The sequence below is a fragment of the Pneumocystis jirovecii genome (assembly GCF_001477535.1).
Source record: "Pneumocystis jirovecii RU7 chromosome Unknown supercont1.2, whole genome shotgun sequence".
Taxonomy (NCBI): domain Eukaryota; kingdom Fungi; phylum Ascomycota; class Pneumocystomycetes; order Pneumocystales; family Pneumocystaceae; genus Pneumocystis; species Pneumocystis jirovecii.
In genome coordinates, this window is record NW_017264776.1 from 347,481 (window position 1) to 363,471 (window position 15,991).

The following is a 15,991-nucleotide window of genomic DNA, read 5'->3' on the forward strand; positions in this document are numbered from 1 at the left end:
CATATAAATGACGTGGAAATTTTATACGTCTTTATGCCTTATTTTTCCTTTAAACCTGTGTTTGACTAAGATGCTTTTTACGAGCAGTTTCTTGCTCTTTCTCTGCTGATATTTCTTTAATTATTGCTTCAATTTCATCAGTACTTAAAAACTAATTTGTTGTTTAAGATAAAGTCTCATTTTAAAAATAACTTACTTCAATTTTTTTCCTTGGCATCATGAATGCAACTTCTATATTTTTTACACCCGTTTGAACTACTTCTAGCAAACTTCTAATTGTTAATTTGATTGCATCATTTTTCTCCATGTTATCTTTAAAATTTGCTTCTAAAAATTCACGAACCGTTTTACTTGATTTTCCAATAGCATTTGCTTTCCTTTAAAAATAATTAAAGCTAGTTTATACTCTTAGATACTACTCCCTACCATGCAGTATATATCCCAGCAGGTTCTGTTTGATAAAGTCGTGGAACTATGTCGTCTGGATCAAAGCCAAAAATTAATGTAGAGACACCAAATGGACGTACTCCTCCTGATTGTGTATATTTCTGTTTGACACCTGCAACATATTTTGTTATATATTCAACTGTTACTGGATCTTCAACTGTAAGACGATGACTTTGTGCTTCTGTTCTAGCTTTATCCAAAAGAATACGTGCATCTGCATTAAGACCCGCAAATGCAAGACATACATGATGATCAATAACGCCTATTTTTTTTGCTGTTCGAGTATCTTCAAGTTTCAATGCTGTTTTTTTTTCAACGCCCAAAACGACTATATCTTTCCCTTTAACTGCAACACATGTTGCACCCTTAGTTTATGTATTAGGTGAAATAGTCTGAAGATAAATATTATATTTAAAAACCTTCTTAACTGCTTCCTGTCCATACTCTACTTGTAATAATCTATTTTTATTAATTTTTTATCAAAAAAAAAGATAAAAAATACCGTCCGTCGGGACTAAATACTGAAATTGCTCTATCATAGCTTCCACTCATTGTTTTTTGGCTAAAAAATAACGAATTGCTGTTAAATTTGTATTTTTTTAAATTTTAATTTTTTGAAGTTGTTAAAATTCGAGATTTTTAACAGGTTAACTTGAAAAAAAATAATATTAATATTCTTTTAGTGATAATAGATTAAGATTTACAATTTTTAATATTATTTATTAAAATTAATACATGTATTTCTTTTTATTGTAATTTCTAAAAGGTTTTTCAAATGTTTTAAAAAAATTATTTTTGTAAAATGTTAGTAAATTCTAAAAATATTTTTCTTTTTCAGATGAATTTTAATATATGAAGTTTTATAAATAAAAGTACTCAACACCTAAAATATTATATAATTAAATCATATTTGAAACTTTAGTAATAGAAAAATGATGCTTCGAAGTTTATAATTGCATATTTATTTATCAAAATATCCTTAGTAAATTAAAAAAGTCTGATATTTAAATGTCAAATTAATAAAAAATATCAAGAGATCAAAACATATATTCATTAATGCTGAAAAAAAAGAAAATTATAGTTAAGTAATAGTTTTTCTCTTTATAAAACTAATTTGATTAGATTATTTATGTTTTTTTCTATTTAAAATATATTCGACAAAGTATTCATTTTCATCTGATCTAAACAAAGTTAATAAAAAGAAAAATTTTCAAAAACGAACTAACACTTTAATAATATCCTGCTGGATATAAACAAGATACTTCTGAATTCCTCTTATTTCTTTTATAAAATCTTGATTATGAGATTTTATATATTTTCCATGATAAGTAAAAAGTGCCTCAATCCAAAATAAATGAAACTCGATATGTGGAGAACTTTCAGCAATTAAAGCTATAAATTTCAATAATTTTTCTAAATATACTATAGGTAATTCTCGTGAAATCAGTTTTATATTATTAAATGGTATAGATTCATAAACTTCATGAATAATATATTGTTCATTTAGTCTGAATGCCATTATGAATGCTTTAAGATAATCTTTATCTTTTAATAAAACGGTTCTAATAGTTTGAGGAGTTATTTCTATATCTAATTGATATGGATCGAAAATATGCAAATCATCCAATGAATATATTAACAATCCTTCAGTAGATGCAACAGCAAAAGATCTACCATTAAATGAAAATTTTAATGCATGAGTTCTAATTTCAGGCCTTAATTTTCGAACAGATAAATCACCTCTTCTAGCTCCTGGTAATGAATGATCTACTTTATTTTCTAAATCGGAAGTATCGCTTTGATCAATAAGTTCAAGAGGACCTGCCTCAGTAACATTTTTGCTATTAAGAAATTCCTGAGTACCATCTAAAGACAAATTTTTTGATATTTGAATCTTTTTAATAAGAACAGAGCTTTCAACATCATATATACAAATATATTTACTATTGCCCCCCGCAAGAATCGTATACCCATCAGGAGAATAACAAATGGTGCTAAATGATTTACTTTTAGCAGACTTTTCTGCAGTAAACGGATCACCAACATTCCGACCACCTGAGATATCTTTTTTACCATCGATAAAATTAATTTGATTTCCTGAAGTGATATCCCAAAATGTTAATTGCCCATCTAGAGTAGAAACACAAATATATTTCCCGTCAGGATGAAATACAACATCCAAAACATCAGATTGCAATTGAAATGATTCAACGGATTGATTACGGCTAAATATTTCCCAAGTTTTAACAGTTTTATCCCAACTTCCACTAACTAAAAAATCACCTGTGTTTGAAAAAGATAAGCTAGATACTGGTCCTTCATGGCCTGAAAGACGATCAATAAGTTGACCCGTTTGAACAGACCATATATGTATGTCAAAAGAAGAAATGGATCCAGCACATACAACTTCCCCACTAGGCTCAACTGCTAAACACGAAAACTCCATAGGTATAGGCGAAACAAAAATACGAAAATTTCTATAACGAGTTAAATCCCAGGCTCTTACTGAACCATCTAAACTCGATGAAAAAAGAACATTTCCGTATTTAGAAAAATCAATGTCAGTAACTGCTGATGTATGTTCTGAGAAAGTAACTAGACAAAAACCAGAGCGTATATCCCACAACTTAATTTTTCCATCATCAGAACATGTAACAACATTTTGTGAGTCCGGAGTATATGTAACTCCAGTAATCATATCAAAATGGCCTTGCTGTTTAAGAATATAAGACTCAGATTGCCATTCCCAGACTAGTAATTGACCAAGTTTTCCCGCACCAAAAGCAATCCATTCACCGGTTTTATTGATAGAAACAAAATCAATAGCATTTTGTGAAATACTTTACTTTTTAAAATGAAAGTTAAAAATTAGAAGACTTACCTAAGTGTATGTATCATATTAAATTCAGGAAGCTCATAAAGTGCAAAAATTCCTGATGTAAATCCTGCAACTAGTATATTAGAATTATGATGAAAAGCAATACATGACATTTTTGCATTTCTCTGGTTAAAATAGTGCTTTTTCTTAATGCTCCATTTATATACAAAATCTTTATTTAAATCTTTATTTTTCATAAATAGAGATTCTTCTGAAAGACCTGAGTCTTCCCAATGAAAAAGTGCACCATCTTTACTCGCTGTATATATCTATACAAATAAGCATTTTTACAAAACTTCTTTTTCAAACATACTGTTTTCTCTGTTGAAAAGAAAAATGCACCAACTAGAGGTTCTCGATGACCAGAAAAAGTCATAGGTGTAAAATTTTCAATTGGATCTAGAGAATACATCCTTGCTGTAATATCTTTGGACGATGTTAAAAAAAATCTACAAAAAAGATAACTATATCAGAAAAAGTACCAAAAACTAGATTTGATTACCGTGAATCCAGAGACCATATGATTGTTTTTATTGTATCATGATGGCCTGTATAGACTCTATGTTTTGTAAATGGAGAAAACTGAAGTTCATCAGTAGGCTGAGGTGATCTCCAAACTTCAACACGCTGTCCAAGAGCAACTGCAAAATATTTCCCACATGGAGAAAACTGAACATCTTGAACTGATTCTCCAAAATTAAAGTGATACAAAACTGTCCTTCTAATAATATTTACAAGTATTGCTCTACCATCTAATATTTATAAAGATCAGAACCATATGTTTTTGTTTATTAATCCTTAATACCTTCATCAATAGATAGCAACAAAGTAGATGCTGGAGATACCGCAATACAGCGAATATTTTTCGCATTTTCAAAAGGAAATGTCACAGATGTATTACTAAAACGATATTCAGACACTAACAACCATCTTTTTCACAAAAAAACCGCTCCAAATCAAATTGTGTCACTCGATTACCTACTGGACTAAATAATCGATTATCTAACGTAAAAACAAGGTTTCCATTGCGATAAACAGATCCAAGTAGATTGGAAAGCTAATATAAATGTCATTTATTGCATTTTAAACGCCTTAAATCCTTTTAAACTTACTTTAAAATCAAATTTCATTCAGTACAATTTTTTTTGACGTTTAAATTATTATCGCCGTGCGGGAGGTTTTTGCACTTTACCTACGTTTAACGGACTACAATAATGGTATTAGATAAAGATAGCCGCAATGGCATTGGGATTTCAAATCTTCCTAATCAGAGGTTCTAAACGTCTTCTTAAAAGTATATTATTAACAAATATGTCTTTTAGACACAAAATTGTTGCTAGATCTGGAGCTACATTTACATTGATGCTTGCAGGTTTTTCTTGGAAAAAAAGCCAAAATTGAATGATATTCTGATAAAAATGTGTTAAATTAGGTGAATCAGGTCTTGGAAAGACAACATGGATCAATACACTTTTTAGTACGACAATTAAAAACTATTCTAATAATAAAAAACGATTTTGCAAGCAAGTTAGTCAAACAGTAGAAATTGAGATTACCAAAGCAGAAATTGAAGGTTTAAGGCTTTTTATGGGCAAACAGTGAGGTTTTAATTGTATTTTTAGAGAGATTTTTTAAGGTTAATTTAACTATTATTGATACACCGGGGTTTGGTGATTATGTAAATAATAGCGAGGCGTGGCAGCCAATTGTAGAGTTTATTGATGATCAACATGAGTCATATATGCGTCAGGAGCAGCAGCCGAAGAGAATGGAGAAAATTGACCTTCGTGTGCATGCATGTCTTTATTTTATTCGTCCTACGGGTCACACATTAAAGCCTTTGGATATCGAGGCAATGAAACGTTTAGGAACACGTGTGAACTTAATTCCAGTGATTGCAAAAGCCGATTCTCTTACTCAAAGTGATTTAAGTAAGTTTAAAAGACGAGTATGTTTTTCATTTTTTTGTTTTTCCTAATGGATTTAGATCCGCGATGTTATTGCAGCACAAGAAATTAATATTTTTACTCCGGTTATTGAGGAAGATGATCCAGCTGCTGCAGAACATGCAAGAAATTTAATAGTATGTTTAATTGACAAATATTTCTCCTACTAAGAACCATTTAGGCTGCTATGCCTTTTTCGTTGATTGGAAGCGATAAAGATGTACAAACACCAGATGGTCGAATGGTCAAAGGAAGACAATACAGTTGGGGAGTTGCAGAAGTTGAAAATGATGAACATTGTGATTTTAAAAAATTGCGTTCTCTCCTTATTCGTACACACATGTTGGATTTGATTCAAACAACCGAAGAAGTCCATTATGAGGTAAGTATTTTGTTTATTTTGCCAGAACTTTTTCATCTCCTCTTCATCCATCTAACTGTCCAAGGCATACCGTGCACAGCAAATGGAGATTCGTAAATTTGGCGAAGCAAAAAGTCGCAAACTTGATAATCCGAAATTTAAAGAAGAAGAAGAAGCCTTACGTAAAAGATTCACCGAGCAGGTTAAAATAGAAGAAGCTCGTTTCAGGTAGGTTTGTTCAGTTTTATTTACATTTTTCTAATCTTTAAAAGACAATGGGAACAAAGGGTAATTTCTCTCCAGGCTTAAAATTACGCCTGTTTCTTCTCTTTCATTTAACTCTAATCTATAGCTTATTGCCGAACGTGATCGTCTTAATAAAGATCTTGAGACTGCCCACACTAGGTTTTTCTCTTTTTTTCATCTTTCATATATTTTAACTTTTTTTGCAGTATTAAACAACTCGAAGCTGAACTAGAACATATGCAATCTGTTCAAAACAACAGTAGCCGTCGCAGATAATATTCCCCCTTCCTAAAGGCCTCCTTTCACTTTTTTTTTAATCGCTTCTTCACTATTTTACAACTTTTTATATATAAACATATTTGATCTTCATATACTCCATCTACATAGCTTTATTAATTTTTTATAAAAACTTTAGAGAAATAACACCATTGCTTTTTATTCATTCAATCATTACTTTTTTTCTTTTTTTCTTTATATTTTCCGCTTTTTTTTTCTCTTCTTATGCTTTCTTTTCCTACTCATAAATTGCACGTTCTTTCACCCGCTGGCAAATTTCCTGTTAACGTTATTCTTTACAATTCGACAGGTCAATATGCATTAACAGGAGGACATGATCGCTTTGTTCGTCTTTGGAACCCGCATACAGGTATTTTAGTTCAAGAATATCATGCACACGGCTATGAAGTGCTTGATATTGCAGTTTCTATTGATAGTACACGCTTTGCAAGCAGTGGAGGGGATAAGGTAGGTTTTGAAGATGCAAAATGGTGCTATATGGAGAGAAAATAAAAATATAGATTAATTGAAGTGCATATATTAGAAGAAAGATTATAAAAAGTACAAAAAACCAAGTAAAAAGAGGAGATTTTGGCAAATATATAAGATTGACACATATGATGCATATATTAAATAATTCAGTGCATATATACAATTGTTAAACATACAAGTGTGTTTTTATGTATATTTTTGATCTTTTACGTATATTCATGGGTTTTTTCATATATTTATGGGTTTTTGCATATATTTCTGGTTTATATATATATATTCTTTGGATTTCAATGTATATGTTTCAATGATGTGTATTTTTATTTTATTTGATGGGTTTAATTGAGGGTTTGGTACATTTTCTTGATTGGAAACAACTATTAGGTCTATTTCACTTAGTATTTGATTCACACATATATTTTTTAAAATATGGCATCAATTTCTGGATATCTATGCTTTAGAAGAATGAATATTGTGTATAATTTTGTTGAATTGTATACATTATTTTATTTCAGTCTATGTACTGGTCGTATAAAGAATATCTATAGTCTTAGTGGGAAGTGTGGGTGGGTTTACTGGATTATATACTCTTTTTTATGCACCATTTGTGCTTTTTTATTTTTTCTTAGATAACACTTTTTAGAAAGTCTTTTTGTGGGATGTTACAGCTGGACGGACAATACAGAGGTTCTCTGGACATTTTTCACGTGTCAATGCAGTTGCATTTAATGCAGAAGCAACTGTTTTAGCAAGTGGTAAATTTTTTTTGTTTAAAATATACAAATCAATATATATTATTAGGATCATTTGATTCCTCTGTTCGTTTATGGGACTGCAAGTATGTTGACGACAAATAATAAATAAGATATAACCTAATCTATGATTTTATAACTAGATCATCATCGCATACGCCTATTCAGGTGCTGGAAGATGGAAAAGATAGTATTTCTTCGGTATTAATTGCAAATCATGAAATTGTTACAGGGTAAAGAATTGATTTCACTATATTTCTCTTTTAGATTTTAAAATAGAACAGATCAGTAGATGGAAGGGTTCGTACATATGATTTAAGAAGAGGACAGCTATATACAGATGTGATTGGACGTAAGTTGATTATTTTTTGATAAAATTTGATTTTTTGCTAAAAAACAAAGAACCTGTTACTTCAGTCCAACAGTCGAATGATGGAAATTGTTTACTAATTTCAACACTAGATTCAAAGATTCGTTTAATTGACAAGTGCAATGGCGGGCTTTTGCAAACGTTTGAAGGGCATGTTAATTCAGAATATAGAGTAAGATCATGTTTTGGCCAAACAGAAAAGATGATTATTAGTGGAAGTGAAGATGGTCGTATTTGTGTTTGGGATCTTTTGGAAGCAAAATTAATCTACCAATTACAATCTGCACCTAAAAATTCGCAAAGATCATGTATTAGTTGTGTTACATTTCATCCAAAAAAAAACCAAATGCTTAGTTGTGGAGTTAACGGTGAAATTGTAGTATGGACAACACCATAACTAAAAAAAATGTAAATATCTAAATACATAAATATATAAAACAACATTCATAACTGTATATGTTGTTACTAATATAAATAAATAAATAGTATATGATTAGTTACCAATTTTTATACTCTTTTTAATTGTTTTGTTCGTCATCTAGTTTCGCTTTTTTCGCTTCTTTTGTTGTAGTTTTGTCTAAACCATGACTCTTTTTTGCATAAGCATTTGCAGCTGCACTAGCAATAAAAGCGTCAATTCCAAACGGGTCTGAATCTTTTTCAAATTGCACAGGACCATCTCTTGGTTCTGCCAAATTTGCCCCCTTAAATCCGTGGGTAGCTTTTCCGAGAACTTCAAATCTACTTTCACGAGTAACACGGTCTAATTCTTCATCTGCATCATCATCATCAATAGCGTTTGCTTTAGGTCTGTATATGGATTGTATTGCAGCAGCAGTAGCAAATAATCTAAATATAAATCAGCTTAAATATTCTGAATATTAAAAATTTATACGGTTTATCATAAATATTATATGTATCATCGTCTTTAAATCCTGAATCCAATCCAGCAGTCTGATTAAAAAGTCGATTATCGAAAAGACTATCTTTCGATATGGTTGGTTTAGCTAAGCCAAGAGCAATCTTTTCTGATATATCTCTATTTTGTTCACGAGCCATTACTTTAAGGCGTTGCTCAGCACCCATACGAGACATACGCATTTGTCTCTCTGCATCTCGACGACGTTCTCTACGAAGATCTTCACGTTCCTTTGCAGCCCTTTCATCTTCCGAATTTTCACTCTCACCTGAGTGTATACCATCTGAAGCATTCGATGATTCTTTTTGCAACATATGTCGTTCTTCTCTTGCTTTTCTTGCAAGGTCTTGAAGACGCTCCTTCTTAGCATCTTTTTCCTTTTGTGCAATTTTATGTTGCAATTGCGCTCTTTTTCTAACTTCTTCCCTTGCATGTCTGTCTGCGGCATAAAGTGCTTCTGATAACTTTGAAAAATTGTCGTTAATTTGAATATCCATCATGCCACGACCGTCTGCTGCTAAACGTTTATCAAGAGGAATCGTATACCCTTTGGCATTTTTCCAATTTGAAATACTTGGAGGAATTACCCAGTCTTGCTGTTCTTTTGCAGTTAATTTCCTTGGTGGAGAATGCATTACAGGGGCTGGAGGAGAAGGTGGTCCTCTGGGAATCTTTTTGTGTCTAAATTTTAAGGGTTCCATTGGATCTTGTGGCATTTCTACAAGTTTAATAATCCGTTGAGGATGTACTGTATCTGAAGTTTCCCCCATCTGATTACATGGTGTATAACGAACAAAAGTTGGCTCATGCTTTTCCTGTGTCTGAATAGACTTTGGTTTTGATGCTGCAATCTGTCCTGATATAATTTTTTCCAAAGCACGGCGAGTCCTTTCAGTAGTAGCTTCAATTTCTTCAATTGAGGGCCGATCTAAAGAAATTTCTCCAATATCTGCTCTTTGTCTCAAAGGAATCAAACTTTTAAACGAAGAATGAACAATACGGTCTGGATCATGGCCTTTCCGTGCAATTGCATCATACAATATATTACCCTCAGCGTCTACCTGAATTGCTAACGCAGCCCCTGCTGTAGCCTTCTTTTGTCCCATCTGAAGTGGATATTGAGCCACCAAAATCTCTGGAAAAGCCCCCCCATCTTCAAAATCCTCTATTCTCTTAGGAATCCATCCTTTCCTGTGCCCATATGGTGGTATCTTTGTCGATACTCTCTCTTCATTTTTTGTTTCTTGATTTTCATTTTTCTGAATCAAAAATAGGTCTTTTTTTCCCGTTTTTTCTCCATTTAAGTATCTACAGTGAATAAGATGTTCTATTCTGCCTTAAAATAGACCAAATAACTCACTTTTTCTCTATATATACCGGCTGATGTGTCACTTTCATTTTTATGTCGTCAACGTTTTTTTCGATATCACCGTGCTCAATCTTCAACACATACTCACGAAGCTATATTGACTAAAATATAATACTTATCCGTATAAAATAGCTAAAAATAGCTTTGGATCCTGCTTATTTATATTTTTTTGCCTAATTCTTTTCAAATAATCTTTATGTATTTTTTACTTCTTTTTTAAAAAATACACAACCAGTCTTCCAAATCACTTTTCAACTATAAATACATTTCAAATGTTTCTGTTTTTTCTTTTTTTTTCTATTTTTCCTTTTATCCTTTTCATTTTTAAATCCTGATTGCCCGCAGAAATGGGAGAAACTAGATACACACCCGGACAACGTCGCAGGATTTGAAGGACGACAGAGTAAAAAAAATAGAGGAAAAAGGGCAGTTTTAAGAAGAAAATATGAGTGAAATGGTAGTTTTTATTATGAATATTGAATATTTTTTGCTATGGATAAGTAATATTTATAGGAAGGAAATGAAAGATTAGAAATGAATTCAGGACCAATATTGATGAAAGGACATAGACAGACAATGGAAGTAGATAGAGAAGAAAAGCCGTTATTTGCAAATGAATGTAATTGAAGAGGATATTTTTAAGAAGATTATTGATGGAGATGTGTTTTTTTAGATGAAAAAATTATGGGAAAGCTTTTACCAATATTGCCCGATCTTGAGACGATTTGTGAGACATATTATACATGGCACGTTGAGAGCTGGCAGAGTCTTGGGAGGAAGGCGTATAGCCCTGAATTTACAAGTGGTAATTTTATTTGGTGGGTTTTGTGTATTTTTGCATAGAGGGTATTGATAGTATGTTTTTTTGATGCAGGAGAATGCTTGTTTTTCCATATGGCAACTATCAAAATGATCAGTTTTCTATATATCTTGAATGCCAGCCATCAGATCGGACTTCTGCATGGTATTGTTGTGCACAGTTTTGTATTGTTATGTGGAACAAAAATGATCCTTCTGTTTGGGTGCATCATTGTATTATACATGGTTTTGCTGAGTAAACGATCACTTAACACTTGTTTAGACGCTACACATCGTTTTATTCCGGAAGAATCAGATTGGGGATTTTCTCGTTTTTATGACCTTCGTAAATTGATGATGAGATTTGAAGGTCGAGATCATGCTATTATTGAGAATGATGAAACATCGATTACGGTCTATCTTCGAATTGTTAAAGACTCGACTGGTATTTTATGGCATAGTTTTATAAAGTATGTTGTTTTTAATATTCGTGAAAATTTGGCTAATTATCAATAAAGCTATAATTCTAGGAAAGAAACAGGATATGTTGGCCTTAAGAATCAGGGTGCAACCTGTTATATGAATTCTCTTCTACAATCTCTTTATTTTACAAATTTTTTTCGACGCGTAAGGTAAAAAATGTTTTGTTTTATTGCTAATATTATAAGGCCGTATATATGATACCCACAGAAAAAGACGAACCTAATGATAGTATTGCACTTGCATTGCAAAGACTATTCTATCTTTTACAAACATCTTCAGAACCCGTGAGTACTATTGAATTGACTCGTTCATTTGGATGGGATACATTAGATTCTTTTATGCAACATGATATTCAAGAGTTTAACAGAGTTTTACAAGATAATTTAGAAGGAAAAATGAAAAATTCAGAAGCAGAAAATGCCCTCAGTAAATTATTTGTGGGCAAAATGAAAAGTTATATTAAGTGTGTTAATGTTGATTATGAATCATCTCGAAGCGAAGATTTTTGGGGTATTTGTTTATCAGTTTTTAAAATTTTACTCAGTAAATTTTTAGATATACAGCTTAATGTTAAAGGAATGAAGACTCTTAAAGAGTCTTTTCGTGATTATATTCAGGTCGAAACATTAGATGGTGATAATAAGTATTTTGCAGAAGGATATGGTCTTCAAGATGCAAAAAAAGGCGTTATTTTTCAGTCATTTCCACCAGTTTTACACTTACAGTTGAAAAGGTTTGAATATGATATTCAACGCGATACAATGGTTAAAGTAATTGTCATAAAAGTATATTTTTACTTGTTTTTAACTTTTATAAGATTAATGATCATCACGAATTTCCATTGGAAATAGATTTAGAGGAATTTTTATCAGATGACGCCAATAAATCTCAACCACATGTATATAAACTTTATGGGTATATATTACATTTATAAATTATAATTTTATTAATTTTTAAAAGAGTTTTGGTACATAGTGGTGATTTACATGGTGGTCATTATTATGCATTGCTTAAACCAGAAAAAGATGGTCATTGGTATAAATTTGATGACGATAGAGTAACAAGGGCAACTCTCAAAGAAGTTCTTGATGAAAATTTTGGAGGTGACATGTCCCCTACAAATAGTTATATAAAAAATCCATATTCTCGTAATACTTCATTAAAGAGATATATGAATGCTTATATGCTGGTTTATTTTCGTGAAAATGAACTTGATGAAATATTAAGACCTGTTGTAGAATCTGATATACCAGAACATCTTCGTATATATTCAAGATTTGTAAAAAGTAGTATTGATGTTAGTTAGGTAAAAGACTAGAATCTGAGAAAGCAGCTTTAGAAGCACGAAGAAAAGAAAGAGAAGAAATGCATTTGTATCTTTATGTAAAAATTGTTACAGATGACCATTTTAAAGACCATCAGGGTTTTGATCTTTCGAATATAGAAGAAAAAGAGCCTTTAGTTTCTCAATTTTCAACCCATAAAATTCTTAAAGAAACATTGTTTACAGAATTTAAAAAACAAATAGCTATAGCTTACGATGCAGATGTTAATAAGATTAGATTTTGGGTAATGGTGAATCGACAAAACAAAACTATTAGACCAGATACTCTTGTTCCTGAAAATGATCAAACACTAAGTATATGCAGGTTTTTATATTCAGTTTAACTAATCTTTTAAAGCATTGGAAATGATTAGAGATAAAATGTTTCCTCGTAGAGGAGATTTATTGTTATATATGGAGTCTTTTTCTAATACTTCTGAGGAAAATTTTTTAGAAACATGGAGTTCACTAGATGGTACAGGAGGCAATACAAAAATTCTCATATTTTTGAAATATTTTGATATTGAAAAACAAACACTACAAGGAATTACACATATTTATATTAACAAACACGATAAAATTGGTGTACTGACTTCTATTATTTGTTCTTTAATGAAATGGCCTTTTACAACATCAATTCAACTTTATGAAGTATATTTTGTTTATTTTTAAGTAATTGTTTAACTAAATACGTATAGGAAATCAAACCAAGCATGATTGAAGTAATGAAATTAAAACAAACATTTTATCAAGCAGAAATACAAGATGGTGATATTATTTGTTTTGAAAAAACTATTTCAGAAGAAGAGTATTTTAAAAAAAGAATGTATTTCTTGCTATTTCTAATATTAGTAGAACTGAAAAAATTGCATCTAATGGAGGCTATGGATCTGCTATTGAGTATTATGACTTCTTGTTGAATAAAATAAACGTATCGTTTAAACCGAGATTTGTTGATCAAAATGTAACAGAAGAGTTTGATTTAGTATTAAGTAGAAAGACAACATATGATATGGTATAACACTGTAGTCATTATTTCTAAAATCATATTAATTATTTAGTTATCCTTTAAAGTAGGTGAGTACCTGAATGTTGAACCGACTCATATTCGCTTTACAACTGTTAATTCTACAACCCAAATGCCTAAATTTACAGTAAAAAGAGTTCCTTCTTTGACTTTACAAAATATTCTTCAGCCTGCATATTTACAATCTCCGTTGAATACTTTATTTTATGAGGTATTAGAGATAAGTCTTAATGAGCTTGAAACCAAAAGAATTTTGAAGGTTGGATGGTTACCGGATGGTATAACAAGAGAAGTTGAAATCTTATAAGAATTGATTTCTTTAAAGTAACTAATAATTAGGAACTTATAGAAGTCCTTGTTCCTAAGACAGGAACGTTGAAAGATGTTGTTCAATCTTTAATAGCTAAATTGAATATGTCTCCTGAACTAGTGGATCGTTTTCATATGTTTGGAGTTCATTCGAATAGAATTTATAAAGATTTTGATCTTACATATCCTGTTACTGCATTACAAGACTTTCTTCTTTTATACGCAGAATTGATACCTGAAAATGAGCTTGTTTTAGAAGAAAATGATCAATATATTAACGTATATCATTTTCAGAGAGAACCAACTCGATCTCACGGTATTCCATTTCGATTTATTATTAAACCGGTAAAATAACTTTTTATTTGATATCCTTTTTTACTTTTTAGAATGAAAAATTTAGTCAGACAAAATTAAGGTTATTAAAGCGAACAGGTTTGAAAGAAAAGGATACTGGTAAAATTAAGTACGCTCTTGTTCAACAGACGTCGTTTGTAAAACCACGTTATTTAGAGGATGGTAATAGCTTTTCAATGTTTTGAGTATGTGTTTAATAGAGTACAGATGATATTATATATGATATTTCAAATAATTCTGATGATTTGCTTGGATTAGATCACTTAGATAAAACTGTTCGAACTGGAAGATATGGTGAAAAAGCTATTTTCATTAGAGGATGACAACTACGATTGCTGTCATTCATGAAAATTGTTGTGTTAAGAATCATAATGATATTTGGGCTAAACATTATCGCTTTCTTTCCTTTTATATTGTCAAATAAGACGGCATTGGGCACGAAATAAAAAAGATATAGAATAGAAATTTAAATATACAGCAATATCACTAGAGATTGCATAATATTGTATGGTGACATAATACACGTATTTATCAAAGGTGTTATCAAAAGATTTGCAGAAAACTTTAAACTCGAATCGTTGTTTTGGTGAAAAAAGTTTTAAGAATTATAACTTGGAGCAACGAAACAGTAATAATCAGAAAAGATTCAACAAGGGAAAACCAGATAATACGTGTCTCAGTTGATCGGACTGTACTGAGGTTTCTACTCTCACGTAAGCGCAAGTGTTTTTGAGAATTTCGGATAGCAGTAAATGAATTTGAGATTTTGTACAGAAACTCGTCAAGTATGCCTGTTTGCTCATGTACTCCTTCTGCACGCTCCGGCAACATTGCCCGTGGCTCATTTTCAACCTGCCTGTTGTTAATCCAAAGCAATTGAGCATCGCAACACCCATAAGGCTAATAATTATAAACTGCTGCAATGTCCCGTTCCTATTGCAACACAATAATGCTATTTTTAAAAAAATACTCTTATTTCTACAGCATTGATTTTTGCATAATATTTGGTTTAATATAGTATTGGCTAGATATAATATTGTGTAGTTACTACACTGCAATTGTACTATAACAATGTAGTAATAGTGCACTGCAATAGTCGTATAGTTGTGCAATAATGGTTCTGTATCATATAGCAATATATTGGTATTGCTGTACAGTTGCTATTGTCACATAGTCTTGCTTACCGATATTTGGAAATCAACTGTTTTTTCTGTTACTGCCGACATATTGTTTGAGAAGCAGAAACTATATTCTCCCGCATATTTTGCTGTAAAAAAAAGATCTCCTTGTTTTTCACGTATTCCGTTGAAAATGACATGCCGGTTAGGGTCTGTTACACGGTAGTCGATATCGAAAGCTCCTCCTGCTCGAACCTTCCTTATTAGTAAAGTACTATAATCTATACGTCCTGCAGTGTCCATTCATCTTGTTATTTTAACCACACTTTAGCTACCATTGCCAATATTAACTTTAACCTCTAACTTTAACCTTTATATTTAATTTTAACCTTAATACTAGTTTAATATTAATCTTTGTGCATAGTTTTATGTTTAATTTTAACTTCAATCTTAGGCTTAATTGTCACTTTAAATTTAACTTTATAACTTTAATTTTTGCCTTAATCTTATAACTTTAACATTAAC

At 31.2% G+C, this 15,991-nt stretch overlaps 7 protein-coding genes across 7 annotated transcripts; 3 read left to right on the plus strand and 4 right to left on the minus strand.

Moving 5' to 3' along the window:
* Window positions 1-49: 49 nt before the first annotated feature.
* Window positions 50-999, minus strand: T551_00482 (proteasome core particle subunit alpha 4; the record flags this gene model as incomplete). The annotated part of the gene is made up of 5 exons (XM_018372748.1): window positions 50-151; window positions 197-377; window positions 427-812; window positions 867-906; window positions 950-999. 5 exons carry the CDS (start codon window positions 997-999, stop codon window positions 50-52), a joined length of 759 nt encoding a protein of 252 aa, XP_018231084.1.
* Window positions 1,000-1,534: 535 nt separating this feature from the next.
* On the minus strand, window positions 1,535-4,455 carry T551_00483 (snoRNA-binding rRNA-processing protein PWP2; the record flags this gene model as incomplete). The annotated part of the gene is made up of 8 exons (XM_018372749.1): window positions 1,535-1,628; window positions 1,674-3,287; window positions 3,329-3,594; window positions 3,639-3,774; window positions 3,828-4,077; window positions 4,131-4,225; window positions 4,273-4,382; window positions 4,438-4,455. 8 exons carry the CDS (start codon window positions 4,453-4,455, stop codon window positions 1,571-1,573), a joined length of 2,547 nt encoding a protein of 848 aa, XP_018231085.1. The 3' UTR covers window positions 1,535-1,570.
* Window positions 4,456-4,539: 84 nt separating this feature from the next.
* T551_00484 (uncharacterized protein) lies at window positions 4,540-6,154 on the plus strand (the record flags this gene model as incomplete). Its single annotated transcript, XM_018372750.1, has 10 exons — window positions 4,540-4,598; window positions 4,648-4,697; window positions 4,758-4,898; window positions 4,948-5,273; window positions 5,313-5,408; window positions 5,453-5,653; window positions 5,718-5,860; window positions 5,905-5,920; window positions 5,985-6,037; window positions 6,085-6,154. 10 exons carry the CDS (start codon window positions 4,540-4,542, stop codon window positions 6,152-6,154), a joined length of 1,155 nt encoding a protein of 384 aa, XP_018231086.1.
* A 225-nt stretch (window positions 6,155-6,379) lies between these two features.
* Window positions 6,380-8,162, plus strand: T551_00485 (uncharacterized protein; the record flags this gene model as incomplete). The annotated part of the gene is made up of 6 exons (XM_018372751.1): window positions 6,380-6,622; window positions 7,287-7,398; window positions 7,445-7,481; window positions 7,539-7,628; window positions 7,680-7,747; window positions 7,798-8,162. 6 exons carry the CDS (start codon window positions 6,380-6,382, stop codon window positions 8,160-8,162), a joined length of 915 nt encoding a protein of 304 aa, XP_018231087.1.
* Window positions 8,163-8,283: 121 nt separating this feature from the next.
* On the minus strand, window positions 8,284-10,082 carry T551_00486 (mRNA splicing protein PRP45; the record flags this gene model as incomplete). The annotated part of the gene is made up of 3 exons (XM_018372752.1): window positions 8,284-8,614; window positions 8,661-9,992; window positions 10,045-10,082. 3 exons carry the CDS (start codon window positions 10,080-10,082, stop codon window positions 8,284-8,286), a joined length of 1,701 nt encoding a protein of 566 aa, XP_018231088.1.
* A 416-nt stretch (window positions 10,083-10,498) lies between these two features.
* Window positions 10,499-14,671, plus strand: T551_00487 (uncharacterized protein; the record flags this gene model as incomplete). Its single annotated transcript, XM_018372753.1, has 18 exons — window positions 10,499-10,510; window positions 10,567-10,672; window positions 10,727-10,871; window positions 10,928-11,085; window positions 11,135-11,321; window positions 11,370-11,478; window positions 11,520-11,844; window positions 11,890-12,104; window positions 12,152-12,249; window positions 12,295-12,596; window positions 12,641-12,973; window positions 13,017-13,309; window positions 13,357-13,466; window positions 13,514-13,673; window positions 13,720-13,977; window positions 14,025-14,339; window positions 14,381-14,510; window positions 14,556-14,671. 18 exons carry the CDS (start codon window positions 10,499-10,501, stop codon window positions 14,669-14,671), a joined length of 3,372 nt encoding a protein of 1,123 aa, XP_018231089.1.
* Window positions 14,672-14,912: 241 nt separating this feature from the next.
* Window positions 14,913-15,769, minus strand: T551_00488 (uncharacterized protein; the record flags this gene model as incomplete). Its single annotated transcript, XM_018372754.1, has 2 exons — window positions 14,913-15,248; window positions 15,533-15,769. 2 exons carry the CDS (start codon window positions 15,767-15,769, stop codon window positions 14,913-14,915), a joined length of 573 nt encoding a protein of 190 aa, XP_018231090.1.
* Window positions 15,770-15,991: the final 222 nt, after the last annotated feature.